Source organism: Limanda limanda, chromosome 17 (assembly GCF_963576545.1).
Source record: "Limanda limanda chromosome 17, fLimLim1.1, whole genome shotgun sequence".
In the NCBI taxonomy this organism is placed as follows: Eukaryota; Metazoa; Chordata; class Actinopteri; order Pleuronectiformes; family Pleuronectidae; genus Limanda; species Limanda limanda.
In genome coordinates this window covers 24,566,586-24,582,499 of record NC_083652.1, presented here as the reverse complement: position 1 = coordinate 24,582,499, position 15,914 = coordinate 24,566,586, and the positions used below count along the sequence as shown (strand labels likewise).

Genomic DNA, 15,914 nt, shown 5'->3' with positions numbered 1-15,914 from the left:
TCCCTGATTTCAGCACAAGAAGCAAAGTTACACTTTATTAATTTAGAAAAGTGGGCTTGTCACATGACCACCTTCCTCATGAAGGTGGTCATGTGACGGGCTACACATCGTGTTTGGAAAGACAAGAAGTACGACGTTGCGTCATTGTTTTGTAAATTAGATTAGATTAGATTTCTTTATTTATCCACACAACGGGGAAATTCACTTGTTACAGCAAAAATAAGAGAAAACAGAATTTAAATAACAGTGCCGAAGCACAATAAAAAAGATCACAATGTGTACACTACTAAACTACACATAATGAAAGTACAGAAACAAAAACAAAAACAACCTGCAAAAGCAGGTACTGGGGAGAAAGTGGAATGATGTGAGTGTTATTGTAATGAAAACAAAAATATTATAAGTAATATTCCAACAGTGGTGACCATGATACAGAAAAATAATTAAAAAGTAAGTGACCATAATATAAATAATACTACAAGATAGCATAATGGAAATATAAATATTGCAATGTAACCATTATAAGTGACCATGATATAAATATAGATGTAAAGTGTTGAATATTATTGTGCATAGTAGTGATCTGAGTAAAAAATAAATAAGAAAAATAAATACAAATACAGCTATGGTGAGAGGTTGAGTGGAGATACAGATAATAGACATGGACTACAACATTATCAGGTGGTGCTGGTGTTGTAGAGCCTGACTGCAGCCGGGATGAAGGACCTGCGGAACCTCTCCTTCTTACACCGTGGGTGTAACAGTCTGCTGCTGAAGGAGCTGCTCAGGGACCCCACATTGTCATGTAGGGGGTGAGAGGTGTTGCCCATGATGGACGCCAGCTTGGCTAACATCCTTCTGTCCCCCACTCCCTCAATGGAGTCCAGAGGACAGTCCAGGACAGAGCTCGCTCTTCTTATCAGTCTGTTGAGCCTGCTCCTGTCTCTGTCCGTGCTACCCCCCCCTCCAGCAGACCACAGCGTAGAAGATGGCTGAGGCCACCACAGAGTCATAAAAAGTCCTGAGGAGAGCCCTGCACACTCCGAAGGACCTCAGCCTCCTCAGCAGGTGGAGGCGGCTCTGGCCCTTCTTATAGAGGGCATGTGTGTTGTCGGACCAGTCCAGTTTGTTGTTGAGGTGAACACCCAGGAATCTGTAGTTCTCCACCACCTCTATGTCCAATCCCTGGATGTTCACTGGTGTTAAGTTGGATGCTTTTTTCCGGAAGTTCACGATCATCTCCTTCGTCTTGCTGGTGTTCAGCTGAAGCTGGTTGAGCTCACTCCAGCTGACGAAGTCTGTGATGACCGCCCTGTACTCCAGGTCATTCCCCTCAGGAACACATCCAACGATGGCTGTGTCATCTGAGAACTTCTGGATGTGGCAGTGAGTGGTGTTGTGGGTGAAGTCGGAGGTGTAGAGGGTGAAGAGGAAAGGGGAGAGCACCGTACCCTGAGGGGCACCTGTGCTGCAGAGCACCACGTCAGACACACAGTGATGGAGCCTCACATACTGTGGTCTCTTGGTGAGGTAGTCCGTTGTCCATGCAGCCGGTGTTGGTCCACTCCCACGTTCTCCATCTTCACTTTGAGCAGTGAAGGCTGGATGGTGTTGAATGCACTTGAGAAGTCAAAAAACATGACCCTCACAGTGTTCCTGCTGTCCTCCAGGTGTAGCAGGGATCTGTGCAGCAGGTAGGTAACTGAGTCGTCCACCCCAATCCCAGGCTGGTAAGCAAACTGCAGGGGGTCCAGCTGTGTGCCCACCAGCAGTCGTAGGTGTCTCAGGATAATCCTCTCCATCGTCTTCATCAGGTGAGAAGTCAGGGCAACTGGCCTGAAGTGGTTAGGCTCCTTGGGGCGCGGCGTCTTCGGCACCGGGACCACACAGGAGGTCTTCCACAGGGCTGGGACTTTCTCCAGGCTCAGGCTTAGGTTGAACAAATGCCTGATCACACCACAGAGCTGGTCAGCACAGTCCTCGAGCAGTCTTGGGCTGATACCATCCGGGCCCGGGGCCTTCCTTGCCTTGATCTTCTTGAGTTGGCTTCTCACCTGATCATCTGTTATAGAGAGGGGGGTGGAGGATGACTGGGGTGGGGGCGTGGGGGTGAGGAGTGGTGAGAGTCTCAAGGGGGGATGATGATCTGGAGATGGGGTGGGGGTGGGCTGGTGGGGGTCAGGTGTCGAAGGTGGCAGGCTGAGGAGGGGAGGGGGAGGGGGGCAGGCCAGGAGAGGTGTGAAGAGCAGGGTTAGGGTTAGGGTTAGGGTTAGGGTTAGGGCAGGGGGGGGGAATCAAATCTATTGAAGAACAGATTCAGTTCATCTGCCCAGTCCTTGTCCCCGCTGGGTTGTTGTCTTCCCACACCTTCTCGTGGCCTGCGATGGTCTGCAGCCTCTCCAGACGTCCCTGGCGTTGTTCTGCTCCAGCCGCTTCTCCAGTTTCTTCCTGTAGCTGTCCTTCCCATCCTGATCATCAGCCGCAAACATCTCAGTTTCCAGGCGTCGGGACTAACGGGACCAGCAGCGTTTACACCTTCTCCGCTGATCGGACTCAGACGTGTCCGCGGTGGAGACGAGGTTTCAAAATGAAAACGTGGTCGTGTGGCGTCGCGGCTCCGGGACAGAAAGAAGCTCAGACATAAGCCCCTCCCACACAGTTGTATTAACAGGTAGCAGGTCACCAAGATAACAGATTACTTCACTGTTCGTCAACACCAAAAAATAACATCTGTTTTCAGTATTAATACTTATCCATGCCCCGCCCCCCTCACTGTCATGACCTCATGGAAGTGTCCCCACAGGGTCAACAGGTGTCCAGTGTTCAGTTCAACTCATCCACACAGCAGCTTGCTCCAGTGTCACGTCGTCACGGTAACAATGTCGCTCAGCAGTCATCACCTCCATCCTCTTGTTTTTTGGTATTTTTGCCACCACACGTCGTGGTCGCCTCCGGGATCCGGTTTCCTGCTCACGTGGAGATTAGTTCCTGTTCCTGCTCACGTGGAGATTAGTTCCTGTTCCTGTTAACGTGGAGATTAGTTCCTGTTTCTCATTAATCTGCAGCATTAACAACATTTAACCAAACAACGTACTTTGTATCTGTGACTGTTTTTATAGTTGACGACTTTATTCCTGATTTTTAAATCACGACAAAGTGAATCAAAGAAGTTCACTTTTTGTTTGTGTGGTTATATGTTGACATCTGAAACCTCGGCCGCTGTGATTGGTCAGGTTAGTGTTAACTCCTCCTCCTCCATGTTCCCTGATGGGACATGGGCCAAACAAAACATCGAAGTAGATGTTAAATAAATGTTTGTTAAGATGTTTCTGTCATTTCAGGTCGTTGTTATCTCTCTGACGTTTGTCCAAGAGTTTCTGTCAGTTTGATTTAAATCAGTTATTTGATGATATAAAAACAGGCGGAGACGTGATGATTGACAGATGAGACGTGATGATTGACAGATGAGACCTGATGATTGACAGATGAGACCTGATGATTGACAGATGAGACCTGATGATTGACAGATGAGACCTGATGATTGACAGATGAGACGTGATGATTGACAGATGAGACGTGATGATTGACAGATGAGACCTGATGATTGACAGATGAGACGTGATGATTGACAGATGAGACCTGATGATTGACAGATGAGACGTGATGATTGACAGATGAGACGTGATGATTGACAGATGAGACGTGATGATTGACAGATGAGACGTGATGATTGACAGATGAGACCTGATGATTGACAGATGAGACCTGATGATTGACAGATGAGACCTGATGATTGACAGATGAGACCTGATGATTGACAGATGAGACGTGATGATTGACAGATGAGACCTGATGATTGACAGATGAGACGTGATGATTGACAGATGAGACCTGATGATTGACAGATGAGACGTGATGATTGACAGATGAGACGTGATGATTGACAGATGAGACGTGATGATTGACAGATGAGACGTGATGATTGACAGATGAGACGTGATGATTGACAGATGAGACGTGATGATTGACAGATGAGACGACACACACCACGCACACACACACACACACACAGAGACACACACACACGCACACACACACAGACACACACATAAACACACACAGACACACGCACACACACACACACACACACACACCACACACACACACAGACAGACACACGCACACACACACACACACAAAAACACACACACACACACACGTACACACACACACACACACCACAAACCACACACACACACACACACAGACAGACACAGGCACACGCACACACACACACACACACACACACACACACACGCACACAGACACACACACACAGGTTAACTTCAGGTTTAATCCAGGTTAATTTCAGGTTTGATCCAGGTTAACTTCAGGTTTAATCCAGGTTAATTTCAGGTTTAATCCAGGTTAACTTCAGGTTAAATCCAGTTTTAATCCAGGTTAACTTCAGGTTAACTTCAGGTTTAATCCAGGTTAATTTCAGGTTTAATCCAGGTTAACTTCAGGTTTAATCCAGGTTAACTTCAGGTTTAATCAAGGTTAACTTCAGGTTTAATCCAGGTTAACTTCAGGTTTAATCCAGGTTAACTTCAGGTTTAATCCAGGTTAATTTCAGGTTTAATCCAGGTTAACTTCAGGTTTAATCAAGGTTAACTTCAGGTTTAATCCAGGTTAACTTCAGGTTTAATCCAGGTTAATTTCAGGTTTAATCCAGGTTAACTTCCGAGTTTTCAGTTTTACGAAGCTCGTTCATTTGTTATCGGGGTAAATCACCATGGTAACTTAATATTACGGACCATCACCTCCATTGAAGCATGACATCATGTTCTCAGAGGATCTGAGGAGCTGGTGTGGATCGAGTCCCTGAGGAGGACCAGGGTCTTCAGAGGAGGACCAGGGTCTTTAGAAGCGGACCAGGGTCTTCAGAGGAGGACCAGGGTCTTCAGAGGAGGACCAAGGTCTTTAGAAGCGGACCAGGGTCTTCAGAGGAGGACCAGGGTCTTCAGAGGAGGATCAGGGTCTTCAGAGGAGGACCAGGGTCTCTGAGGAGGACCAGGGTCTTCAGAGGAGGATCAGGGTCTTCAGAGGAGGACCAGGGTCTCTGAGGAGGACCAGGGTCTTTAGAGGAGGACCGGGGTCTCTGAGGAGGACCAGGGTCTTCTGAGGAGGACCAGGGTCTTTAGAGGAGGACCAGGGTCTTTAGAGGAGGACCGGGGTCTTCAGAGGAGGATCAGGGTCTTCAGAGGAGGACCAGGGTCTCTGAGGAGGACCAGGGTCTTTAGAGGAGGACCGGGGTCTCTGAGGAGGACCAGGGTCTTCTGAGGAGGACCAGGGTCTTTAGAGGAGGACCAGGGTCTTTAGAGGAGGACCGGGGTCTCTGAGGAGGACCAGGGTCTTCAGAGGAGGACCAGGGTTTTTAGAGGAGGACCGGGGTCTCTGAGGAGGACCAGGGTCTTCAGAGGAGGACCAGGGTCTTTAGAGGAGGACCAGGGTCTTTAGAGGAGGATCAGGGTCTTCAGAGGAGGACCAGGGTCTCTGAGGAGGACCAGGGTCTTTAGAGGAGGACCGGGGTCTCTGAGGAGGACGAGGGTCTTCAGAGGAGGACCAGGGTCTTTAGAGGAGGACCGGGGTCTTCAGAGACCCACAAGCTCCTCTGAGGAGCTTCTGAAAGATCTAGATTCTCCTCAGAAGATGAACCTGTCAGCTGCTGGAGCCCAACAGAACCAGTCTGACCCGTAAAGTGTTTACAGTCCCACAGACTGCAGCTGCTTCCCTGGTTCTGATGAACTGGGAGTGTTAGAGAACCTCACATACTTTAATACTCTGATCCTTAATAAATAGTTTCACGTTTGACCTCGTGACCTCACCCTTTCTTCTGCTGATTTTTATTATTCAACATTTTGATCCTCAGCTCTGCTGTCAGTCAAACTGTCTGTGATTGGTCACATGCATTAAGTCCCGCCCCCTGTATATGCACAGACATAGCTGGATGAAAACCTGAGTTCATTCATGTGTTCAGACTGTTAGACTTTGAGGTGTGACCTCTGACCTCTGACCCCCCCCCCCCGTGAAGAAGCAGCAGCAGATGGTTCAGTACAATATAGACTTTATTAGTTCACTAGAGTTGATTATGAAGTAAAAAGCAGAACAGCTTTAAATGATTCACAATTCAATGAACACCAAGTTTGCAGGTTCATGTCAACACAGGAAGTCTTCCCTACGTCCGCCACACCTCTTCAAAATAAGAGCCCTGTGAGGCTGGAAACACTGAACCGTCAACTCAAAGGTTCGAGTTCGATTGGAACTTCCTGTCCTGTGGTGGCTGTTAGCGGTCGGGCCGGGTCAGGTGCTGGACTACAAGCCCCCCCGAACAAGAGAACTGTCCCAGGAGTGACGGCCGAGGAATAAAAAAAAGATAAAAGGAAAAAAAAAGATCATGGTCATTTGTGGCGTAAACAAAGTTCAGAGTCCGGTTCCGTCCGGTCCGGTTCCGTCCGGGAGTCCGACAGACGACAGAAACCCAAATCACCAGAACTGCGTGGGGAATGTTTCATATCATTTTATTGTTTTTTTTCCAACTTTTTTTTTTTTTTTTTTAATCATAACAATGGAAAAATATAACCTCATACAAACGTCTTCAATTCTCTGAATTTTTAAACAAGCAGAAACGTGAGCGTTCCCTCCGTGCAGCTGGAAATCTAAACCGAGACGCTTCGCACCGTTTCTTTTCCGTTTGGCACTCGCTCCGTGACCGCTCCTCGGGGGGGCGCCACTTTTATTTTGAAGTGATTTAGTGCTGCTGTTGTCGGGGGGGTGGACGCCGCTTCTCCTTCGCCGGGGTCGAGCTCGGAAGAAGAAAAAAAGAGCAACAAAAAACGTTTTCCTCTCAGTCCGCTCCAAGTCTCATGTTTTCTTGTCGGGTTTTTATCCGTTTCCCCTCAAGCCCCCCCTCCCCCGGCGTGGGGGGGGGGGTGGCGACGGCAGGTCGGTGACGTCATCGTGACGTCGAAGGAGAGCCCAGCTACAGCGAGGGGGAGGGGGGGGGGGGCAGGCTTGAAGGTAAGTTTGTTTTAAAGGGAGAGGAGGGGGGAGTCAGAGTCCAGTCCACAGGCTGTCCAGAAGAGGGGGGGGGGTGGGGGGGGGTCGTCGCCTGCTGGACTTTAGGGTTGTGTGACGTCATCATCTCTCGCTCGTTCTCTCAAACGTGTCTCTCTCTCTCTCTCTCTCACACACACTCACTCACTCGTCTTCGACCGACGAACAGAAGCTAAAGTTTTTCCTCATCGTTCACGCATGTCGATCTCTCACAGCGCCCCCTGTCTGCTCCTCCAGGCATCTGAAACACAGCCACACACGGTGGTCACATGTCTGAGGGACCAACTACAGAGGCTGTTAGATGTGTGTGTTGGTGTGTGTGTTGGTGTGTGTGTGTGTGTGTGTGTGTGTGTGTGAGAGTCTCTGTGTGTGTGTGTGTGTGTGTGTGAGTGTGTTGGTGTGTGTGTGTGTGAGAGTCTCTGTGTGTGTGTGTGTGTGTGAGTCTCTGTGTGTGTGTGTGTGTGTGTCTCTGTGTGTGTGTGTGAGTCTCTGTGTGTGTGTGTGTGTGTGTGTGTGAGTCTCTGTGTGTGTGTGTGTGTGAGTGTTGGTGTGTGTGTCTCTGTGTGTGTGTGAGTCTCTGTGTGTGTGTGTGAGTGTGTTGGTGTGTGTGTGTGTGTGTGTGAGTGTGTTGGTGTGTGTGAGAGTCTCTGTGTGTGTGTGTGTGAGAGTCTCTGTGTGTGTGTGTGTGTGTGTGTGTGTGTGTGTGTGAGTCTGACCAGGCCTGGCTCTTCAGCTTGCGGAGCTCCTTCGTGGCCCAGGTGGCGAGCGTCTTGGTCTTGGAGGTTTTGGAGCGCCGACCCTCCGTCAGCAGGTCGTTGATGAGCGGACGAACCTCCACCAGCTTCATCACGTCTTTACCGAACGCCGTGCACAGGTCGCTGAGGACACACACCATCCAAACACACACACATCAACACAACAGTTTTCATGTGAAGTGAAACAGAAATCACACGTCTTCAAAAACTTGAATTCAGATTCGAACCATTGGAAAACGGTTCCAGTCTCAGCAGGAGTTCAGTTACAGATTCAACAAAGTCAGGATCCAGAATCAGGTTCTGGATCAACACACACACACACACACACACACACACACACAACTGCTCACCCGATGAGTCCGGCGGCGTTGGCCACCACGCCGTCAGAGTGGTCCTCGTCCTCCGCTATGTGATGGATGAAGGAGAGAATGAACTCCACTCGTGGCTGAATGAGCATCACGTCAGCTGAGGAAGGAGGAGACAGAGGACGTCCATCAGGCAAATCCACTCAATGTGTGTGTTTGTGTGTGTTTGTGTGTGTTTGTGTTTGTTGGGTCACGCAAAACCAGAATGCTTGGGTGATATCGGCCGCAGCCTGAAGCTTCCTGGGTGAAGGAGACCCGAGTTTCTATACGACGTCATAAAATCCTCCTGATCGACTGGAGTCAGGAGGAGGAACTGACGTCGCCCACTGGCCGTGGTCATGTGATCAGAGGGGGGGGGGGGCGTGTCTTACGGTGGACGTTCTCCTGGTCGCCCTTCAGACCCTGGATGATGCCGGTGTACGCCTCCAGACAACCCTCCCTCAGCTCGTTCAAGTAGTCCACCATGTCGTAGTCCGTCTGAAGCACAGATATATGAAAGGGTTAAACAACTTATTTTTATCATTTTAGTTCGAGACAAACTTGAATGTTTCTAGACGTAGGGAAAATATCCCGAACTCTGATTGGTCCGTCTGAAGTGGGCGTACCTTGTCGACCTGAGCCTGAGACGCCTGCTGCAGCGTGTCCAACACGATGTCCAGGTACTTCTTAAACTCTCCTCCGATGGCCAGAGCGATGTCGCCGAACGCCGAGAGGATCTGAGGCTTCACGGAGCGGTGGACGTTCTCGTTCTAAAGGAGGCGGAGACAAGGAGGTCAGTGGACGCCATGATGGAACCGAGGAGGAGCAAGGAAGGAGGTGTCAGATACATGTGGTTAAACATCAGGACTTCAGCGTGGTGCATGATGCATCACCACTGAGGACAGAGGGACAGAGGGACACTCACCCCCAGGTTCTCCAGCAGCAGCTGCATCATCTCGTCACAGTACGGCAGGATGTTGGACATCAGAGCTCGGCACAGGTCGCACACCAGGCCCACGGCCGCCAGACACACCTGAGACACAATCAACATCACACATCAGAGACTGAAGCTTCATGTTACATGAAGGGGGGGGGAGGAGTCAGGTGACCGACCTGATACTCTGCGAAGTTCTTCAGTCCGATGGCCAGAAACGGTTTGAAGGCCTCCATGTACTTCTGGAAGTCTCCGCCCAGAACTGAAACACAAACCAATACCACATATTCAATGAAGCACAGCGCCACCATGTGGTGGTTCCGTGTCTGACGTGCACGTACCTTCCACCAGCGTGGACACGGCCATCAGGGCGTCCTCCTGCACCCCCCCGGAGCCGGCGGTGCTCTGGAACATGCGGAGCAGAGAACCCATGACCACGTCGGAGATCTGCAGAGCGTCCTGGTGCTGAACTTTACGCAGAACGTTCTACAGGAGGAAACACATCCTGTTTATATACACTCACACAGCAGGTGTTTATACGGCGTGAGTGGCGTGTGGAGGCGTGAGTGGCGTGTGGAGGCGGGCTCTGACCTGCAGCGTGGCGCACAGCAGCGACTGCAGGTCGTTGAACTGGATTCTGTCGGAGGTGCTCTGGATGTGAGACTGAAACAGATCGAAAGTTGATTTTATACTTTCTGTCTCGTACGTACCGATCATCACAACATGTCGTCATGACAACGAGGCTTCGGGCAGACCCCCCCCCCCCTCACCTCCATCTGCAGGACCTGCTGCAGCCGCTCCATGATGACCAGCGTGGTCTTCTGCACCGCGGGGTAGCAGTCCTTCGCGCTGTTCTTCACGATCTCCATCAGAGCCTCGTAGGCGGCGGAGCGCAGGTTGTTCTGGTGACCGTCCGGCCTGCACAGGAAGCACAAGGGCGTTAACACACACTGTCACCAGGGCAACCGCATGTAGCTCCGCCTCTCCCGTCAGCCCACCTGTCTGTGGTCTCCAGGAGCTTCTGCACGATGAGCTCGAAGGAGGAGGACAGGCAGTAGGTGGCGGGCTCCTCCTGGTCCTCGGCTGCGTCCGTGGCTTCGTAGGCGGCTTCCGCCAGAGAGGAGAAGGCCTGCGGGGGGGGGGGGGGGGACACGCCACGGTCACACAGCGTCATGTGATGTCACACACAGCTAATATGTTTCACATGCGGGTCATCAGTCAAATTTTACTAAATTCAGTTTTTTTCTTAGTTAATTTATTTCCACAAGTTTTTCAGGCCAAACCCCCCCCCCCCCCCCCCCCGGTTTGAGCCACTTCTCACCCAGCAGACATTGGACGCCACCCGGGGCTCCGCCTCCAGGCCCTCGATCAGACACCGCAGCAGGGGGGACAGGTACAGGTCGTTGATGGCGGCCTCAGGCAGCAGCTCACAGATCCGGCCCACGGTCCAGGCCGTGGTGTCCCTCACCACCACGCTCGGGTCCTTCATCAGCTCGATCAGAGTCGGCATCGCCTGGTGGGCGGAGCAACAAAACCTCTGGAGTAACATTCACAGACACAACCATCTGGACCGTGTGACCTGGGCGCCGAGCCACTGACCTGGATCACCAGCGGTTTGAGCTGGTTGAGCTCCGGTCCTTCCAGGATGGATCCGAAGGCCATGACGGAGGCGTCGCGGTAACGCCAGTCCGGGTTCTTGATGTGTTCTTTGATGAAGGGCAGAACGTGAGGAACCACGTCGTCCTCACAGCAGGTGGCCAGCAGCATCAGACACACCCCCGCCGCCTTGCACGGGTTCCAGTCGTCGTCGTCGTCGTTCTCATCCTGGAAAACAAACCTGGTGAGGAACTGAGCAGGTCACCGAGGTCACCGAGGTCGGGTCAGCAGGGGCGTACCTGTTTGGTGAGGGTCTGCGTGAGGATGGGCACCAGGTACTGCAGGGCCCCTTTGGCATAGAACTTACTGGTGTGCTCGGGGGGGCGCCCCTGCTCCGAGGCCTGCCATTGGACGAGAACAAACAGGTGTCAGAGGTTCTAACCATCAGGGATAACGAGCTACAGAGACGCCGGCTGCTCGCTGACCTCCGACGCCTCGATGGCGAGGTCCATCTCCTCGTCGCACACGTTGGACCAGAACTCGATGCCCTGCAGCGCCACCTCGTCGATGTCGCTCTTCATCGCCTCGATGGTGATCTGACAAACACAAACACACAAACAGGAAACACAACAATGAAGAGCGTTGTAAAACAAATCCTACTTCCTGATGCCAGTAGGTGGCGCCCATTTAAATTTTCACCTCTTTCTAATTTTCTGCAAATGTTGGTAAGAACTGCAGCGTGTTAAATAAAACATCACAAAGCCGAATATTAATAATAATAATAATCCTTGCGATTAGTGTGTTCTTACCGCGAACAGGGCGGGGCCCATGTACGTCTCCATGTACTGATAATACAGAGACATGATCTTCACCAGGTTCTGTAAGGCCGCCACACGCACCTGAGAGGAAACACACTCATCAGAAGTGTTGTGTGTGTTTGTGCATGGACACACACTGTGTGGTCACGTGACTCACTCTGGTGTCGGGACACTGCGTCGCCTCACACACAACCTGCATGATGAAGTGTCGCTCCGTCTGAAACACACAAATAAAGATTATTCAAACTGTAGATTTATATCAGTCTCATAATAATATCAATATGTTAACGATGATGTGACCCATACATAGATCCTGCAGGTTAGAACAAAGAGTCTTTTATTGTGAAAAGCCGAGTACCTCCTTGTCGAAGTTGGCTTTGGTGAACTCCAGCGAGTTGAGCAGAGCGTTGGTCGCCGCCAGCTTCACGTTGTTGCTCGGCTCCTCCTTCCTCATGCCCTGGATGATGGCGGTCAGGATCTGGTTGGCGTTTTCCTGCAGCTGCTCCGGGTCCTGAAGGCAGCGCAGCGAGGGTCAAGTGTGTGTGTGTCTGTGTGTGTGTGTGTGTCTGTGTGTTGCGTGTGTGTGGTCACTCACGATGTCCTGGCAGATGTACCCGATGGCCTCCAGCGTGGACTCCTTCATGTGCTCCGTGCTGGACGGGTCCGTGACGTTGGCGACCAGCTGAGGGATGAGCTCGGGCCAGTGGTTCACGGGGATCTCGGCGCAGGCGATCCCGGCGACGCACTGCGACGCCGAGCTGGGCCGGTACGTCTCCGTGCCCAGAGTCTGGAGAACCTGAGAGACACGAGCCGACCAATGAGAGACGGGCGCCGGCTGCATGGAGGCGTGGCGAACAGTGACGGGATCCTTACATAGTTCTTGATCTCACGCCTGGCGTTGGCGTCGATGGCGAGCCATCTCTGCTGGTAGCGCGTCTTCACGTCCGGGTCCTTGGAGGTCAGCGAGTTCTTCACCTGGAGGCCGGCGGCGACTCGGGCCACCTGCGTGTTCCCCGGGTTGGCGAGCACCTTGGACAGCTCCACCAGGAAGGTGGTCTGAGGGGGGGGGGCAGGTGGGGAACAAGCATTGACTTTGATCTATGATTAACTAATCAATCTGTAAACTTCTCACCGCGACTCCTCCCATAAACTCGTCACCGTTGCCGTGGTTACCAGACCCGCCACTCGGCTTCTACTTTCACGTGAAAGGATTCCGACAACGGGGGGGGGGGCCGGGCGTGCTTTATACTGGTTTATTCAATTTCAATATTTCAATTTAAAACGTTATCGATGTCATGTTCCTCACTGAGGTCAGAGGTCAACACTGAGTGACAGTCAAACATCAGCTGATCCAGTTCCTGTCCCTTTCACAATAAAACTACTGATCAATAACCATCATCTAACCAGAGGGGGGGGGTGTGCAGCCGAGCCAGTTAGCTTCCGGTCCACACTGACCTGGGCCAGCACCCGGTAGACCCTGGTAGACCCCCCGGTACACCCTGGTAGACCCCAGTACACCCCCTGGTAGACCCCCCGGTAGACCCCTGGTACACCCTGGTAGACCCCAGTACACCCCGGTAGACCCCCTGGTACACCCCTGTAGACCCCCTGGTAGACCCTGGTAGACCCCTGTAGACCCCCTGGTAGACCCCTGTAGACCCTGGTAGACCCCTGTAGACCCTGGTAGACCCTGGTAGACCCCTGTAGACCCCAGTACACCCCTGTAGACCCCCTGGTAGACCCTGGTAGACCCCTGTAGACCCCCTGGTAGACCCTGGTAGACCCCTGGTAGACCCTGGTAGACCCCCTGGTACACCCCCTGTAGACCCCCTGGTACACCCCTGTAGACCCCCTGGTAGACCCCCTGTAGACCCGCTCACCAGATCCTCCACGGCCGCTTGCTCCAGGAACTTCTGCGCCGCCTCCAGTTCGATCCGATCTGCGGGAGGGAGAGGGGGGGGGGTTAGCAGGGAGCTAGCAGCTAGCTGACAGCACGCAGGCTAACGAGCCGTGCACCGGACGCTCGACCGGCAGCAGGCGGGGTGCGAGGCTCCGGTTCCGCTGGTGACACGGACCCTTCACCGGACCCTTCACCGGAAGCTGCCCCGGCTCCGCCCGCAGCCGCTCGCCGGCCGAGCCGCCAGCGTGCGAGGGAGGAGGCTGCTGCTAGCATGCTAACATGCTAACGTTAGCAGGCGACAGATGTTAACTTTGTAGGAATTAATAAACCCCGGAAGTGACCCGTTAAGTTAAAATGAAGCCGGGGGGGGGGGGGGGCTCCACGGAGATGTGACCCGGGCGGGCGTGTGAGCCGGGGGGGGGCTGAATGCTACGAGCTAACGGCTAACGAGCTAGCGGAGCAGCTACTCCAGGCATGGGCAGGGTCGGTGCCGCTAACCGGCTCCACCCGGCCGGCAGGTCCGCGTCCCCCGGGGGAGACCCGCGGGTCCGCGGGCTGACAACGCGTTCACCGGCCGGTCGAGCGGAGAAGCGGCGGAACGTCCCCGGCTCACTGCGGCTGATGTTCGGACAGAATGCGAAGTCAGCAGCGGTGCTTGAGGCCGGAGCGTTAGCACGGTTAGCATCCCGAGCTAACAACCCGCTAACGAGATGTTTCCCTCCATCAAACTTTCTCCAGTTCCGAGAAGCGGCTGAGAGCCAGCCGCCCGGGACCGGGGCCCGGGACTGGCACCGGCACCGGGACCGGGCGGGCCTCACCTGGAGAGACGGTCTTCTCGAGGATCGTGATGAGCTCCATCTCGACCCCGGGCTCTTCTCTCGGACTGTCGGTTGCCGCGCAGCGCTCCCAGCGGGACGTGGTCGTGATGCGTCGCGTCGAGGCTCCGCAGCGTGTGTCGCGGGAAGCAGGAAGTGAACCAGGAAGTGGTCCAGGAAGAGGCGTGTGTTGATGACGTATGTGGTGACGATCAACGCCTCGCCAGCCTCTGATCACGTGTTCTGGACTTGGGTCTTTATTGCGCCTGAAACTCAGCAAACTGTGGAAAAGTTATTTTTTAAATAAAAATGAATAAAATGTTTTCCCTAGTGACAGAAGCACAGTGACGTCACAACCCTCTGCACGGCTGGTTTCCATGGTTTCCACTTTCCCTTCTGAACCCGCCGTTGTATCATAAAGACAGACGCCATATGGCCATAGTACTTTATACTGACGAATTGTTTTATACCTTGTATTACTGTATATATATATATATATATATATATATATATATATATATATATATGCATATTTATTCCATTCTTATGTATTCAATGTATAAACTTTGTATTGTACCCTTGGCACCGTGTAAATGAGGGTCTTGTCCCTCAATGTGTTTTCCGAGGCTTAAATAAATATTCAATCAATTCAATCAATATTAATAAGTTCATAATTGATTTATTGGCATCACAAACATCACTCGTTCATTTATTCAATTCAAAGCGTCACACAGCGAAGGCCCGGTGTGATCATCACTCTGCCTGTTGGACATGTTCTGTCCACTTGATGGCGCAGTGGAGCACATGAAGCTTCGGCCCCTGAAGAACCAGTGGGCCGGAACCGGATGGAGCGCGTCGCTGCGTCATGAGGTCGCCATCACTAGGGGCGTGTCCTCGTGGCGGGGCGGGGTACTCGGGGGGCGGGGCCAGATGCGCAGGTTTCCCGATGCTCCTCCCCCAGCGCCTCCGCGGGAAAGGGCCGCGCGCTCCTCTCCCGCGGATGGATATCACGCACTGTGACGGCGCCGTGTTGCCTTCAGGGACCGACGGAATTGTAACACTCCGCAGCGGAAAGTACTTTTGCTCGAGTACATACCTGTACTTTAGTATTTTTACTTTATAGGACGTGATACTTGTAATCTATTACATCTCAATGATGCAGTGCGTTCCTTTTTGTTGGAGAATCATAAACACAGTAAACTCTAAACCAGTGGTTCCCAAGGTGCTGTATTCTGCATAAATGTGAATATAATATGAAAATACATAAAGGACAACACGTATATCATATGTTTATAACTGTAATAAAAGTCAAGACGAAATAAATCAATATATTAAACATGTATCAGTTTACAGAAACTATTGTATAAATCTGTTTGGTCCTTTGACTAATATCTTTATTATTTGATGCTGCTTCATCTTAAATGTGTATTTCTTCAAATATAGCTGTTACATTCACTTATTTTAAGTTAATAAATCAAATGTATGATTAAATAAAACTTCTGGTTTTGGTTTTTATTTTTTCACCAAAATATAACTGATTTGAAAAAGTGGAGGTTTTAACCGGGAACACCTGAATCTGACTCCGCGCGACCCCTGACGCATGCGCACTCGTCTACGAGTTCAGTTCGATTAAAAC

At 51.8% G+C, this 15,914-nt stretch overlaps 1 protein-coding gene and 1 non-coding gene across 2 annotated transcripts; both read right to left on the bottom strand.

Annotated features, from left to right (window-relative positions):
• Positions 1 to 6,110: 6,110 nt before the first annotated feature.
• kpnb1 (karyopherin (importin) beta 1) lies at positions 6,111 to 14,427 on the bottom strand. The gene is made up of 22 exons (XM_061089998.1): positions 14,282 to 14,427; positions 13,444 to 13,502; positions 12,437 to 12,619; positions 12,159 to 12,359; positions 11,922 to 12,074; positions 11,721 to 11,780; positions 11,555 to 11,644; positions 11,231 to 11,341; positions 11,045 to 11,146; positions 10,749 to 10,973; positions 10,471 to 10,662; positions 10,148 to 10,278; positions 9,920 to 10,067; positions 9,741 to 9,812; positions 9,491 to 9,635; positions 9,329 to 9,411; positions 9,141 to 9,248; positions 8,842 to 8,985; positions 8,608 to 8,713; positions 8,222 to 8,336; positions 7,833 to 7,994; positions 6,111 to 7,357 (listed from the first exon to the last, which is right to left on the bottom strand). Coding segments are annotated over exons 1-22 (2,631 nt in total). The 5' UTR covers positions 14,322 to 14,427; the 3' UTR covers positions 6,111 to 7,356.
• On the bottom strand, positions 8,417 to 8,558 carry LOC133023866 (small nucleolar RNA SNORA79). The gene has a single exon (XR_009683089.1). It is a non-coding gene; the product is annotated as a small nucleolar RNA SNORA79 (small nucleolar RNA).
• Positions 14,428 to 15,914: the final 1,487 nt, after the last annotated feature.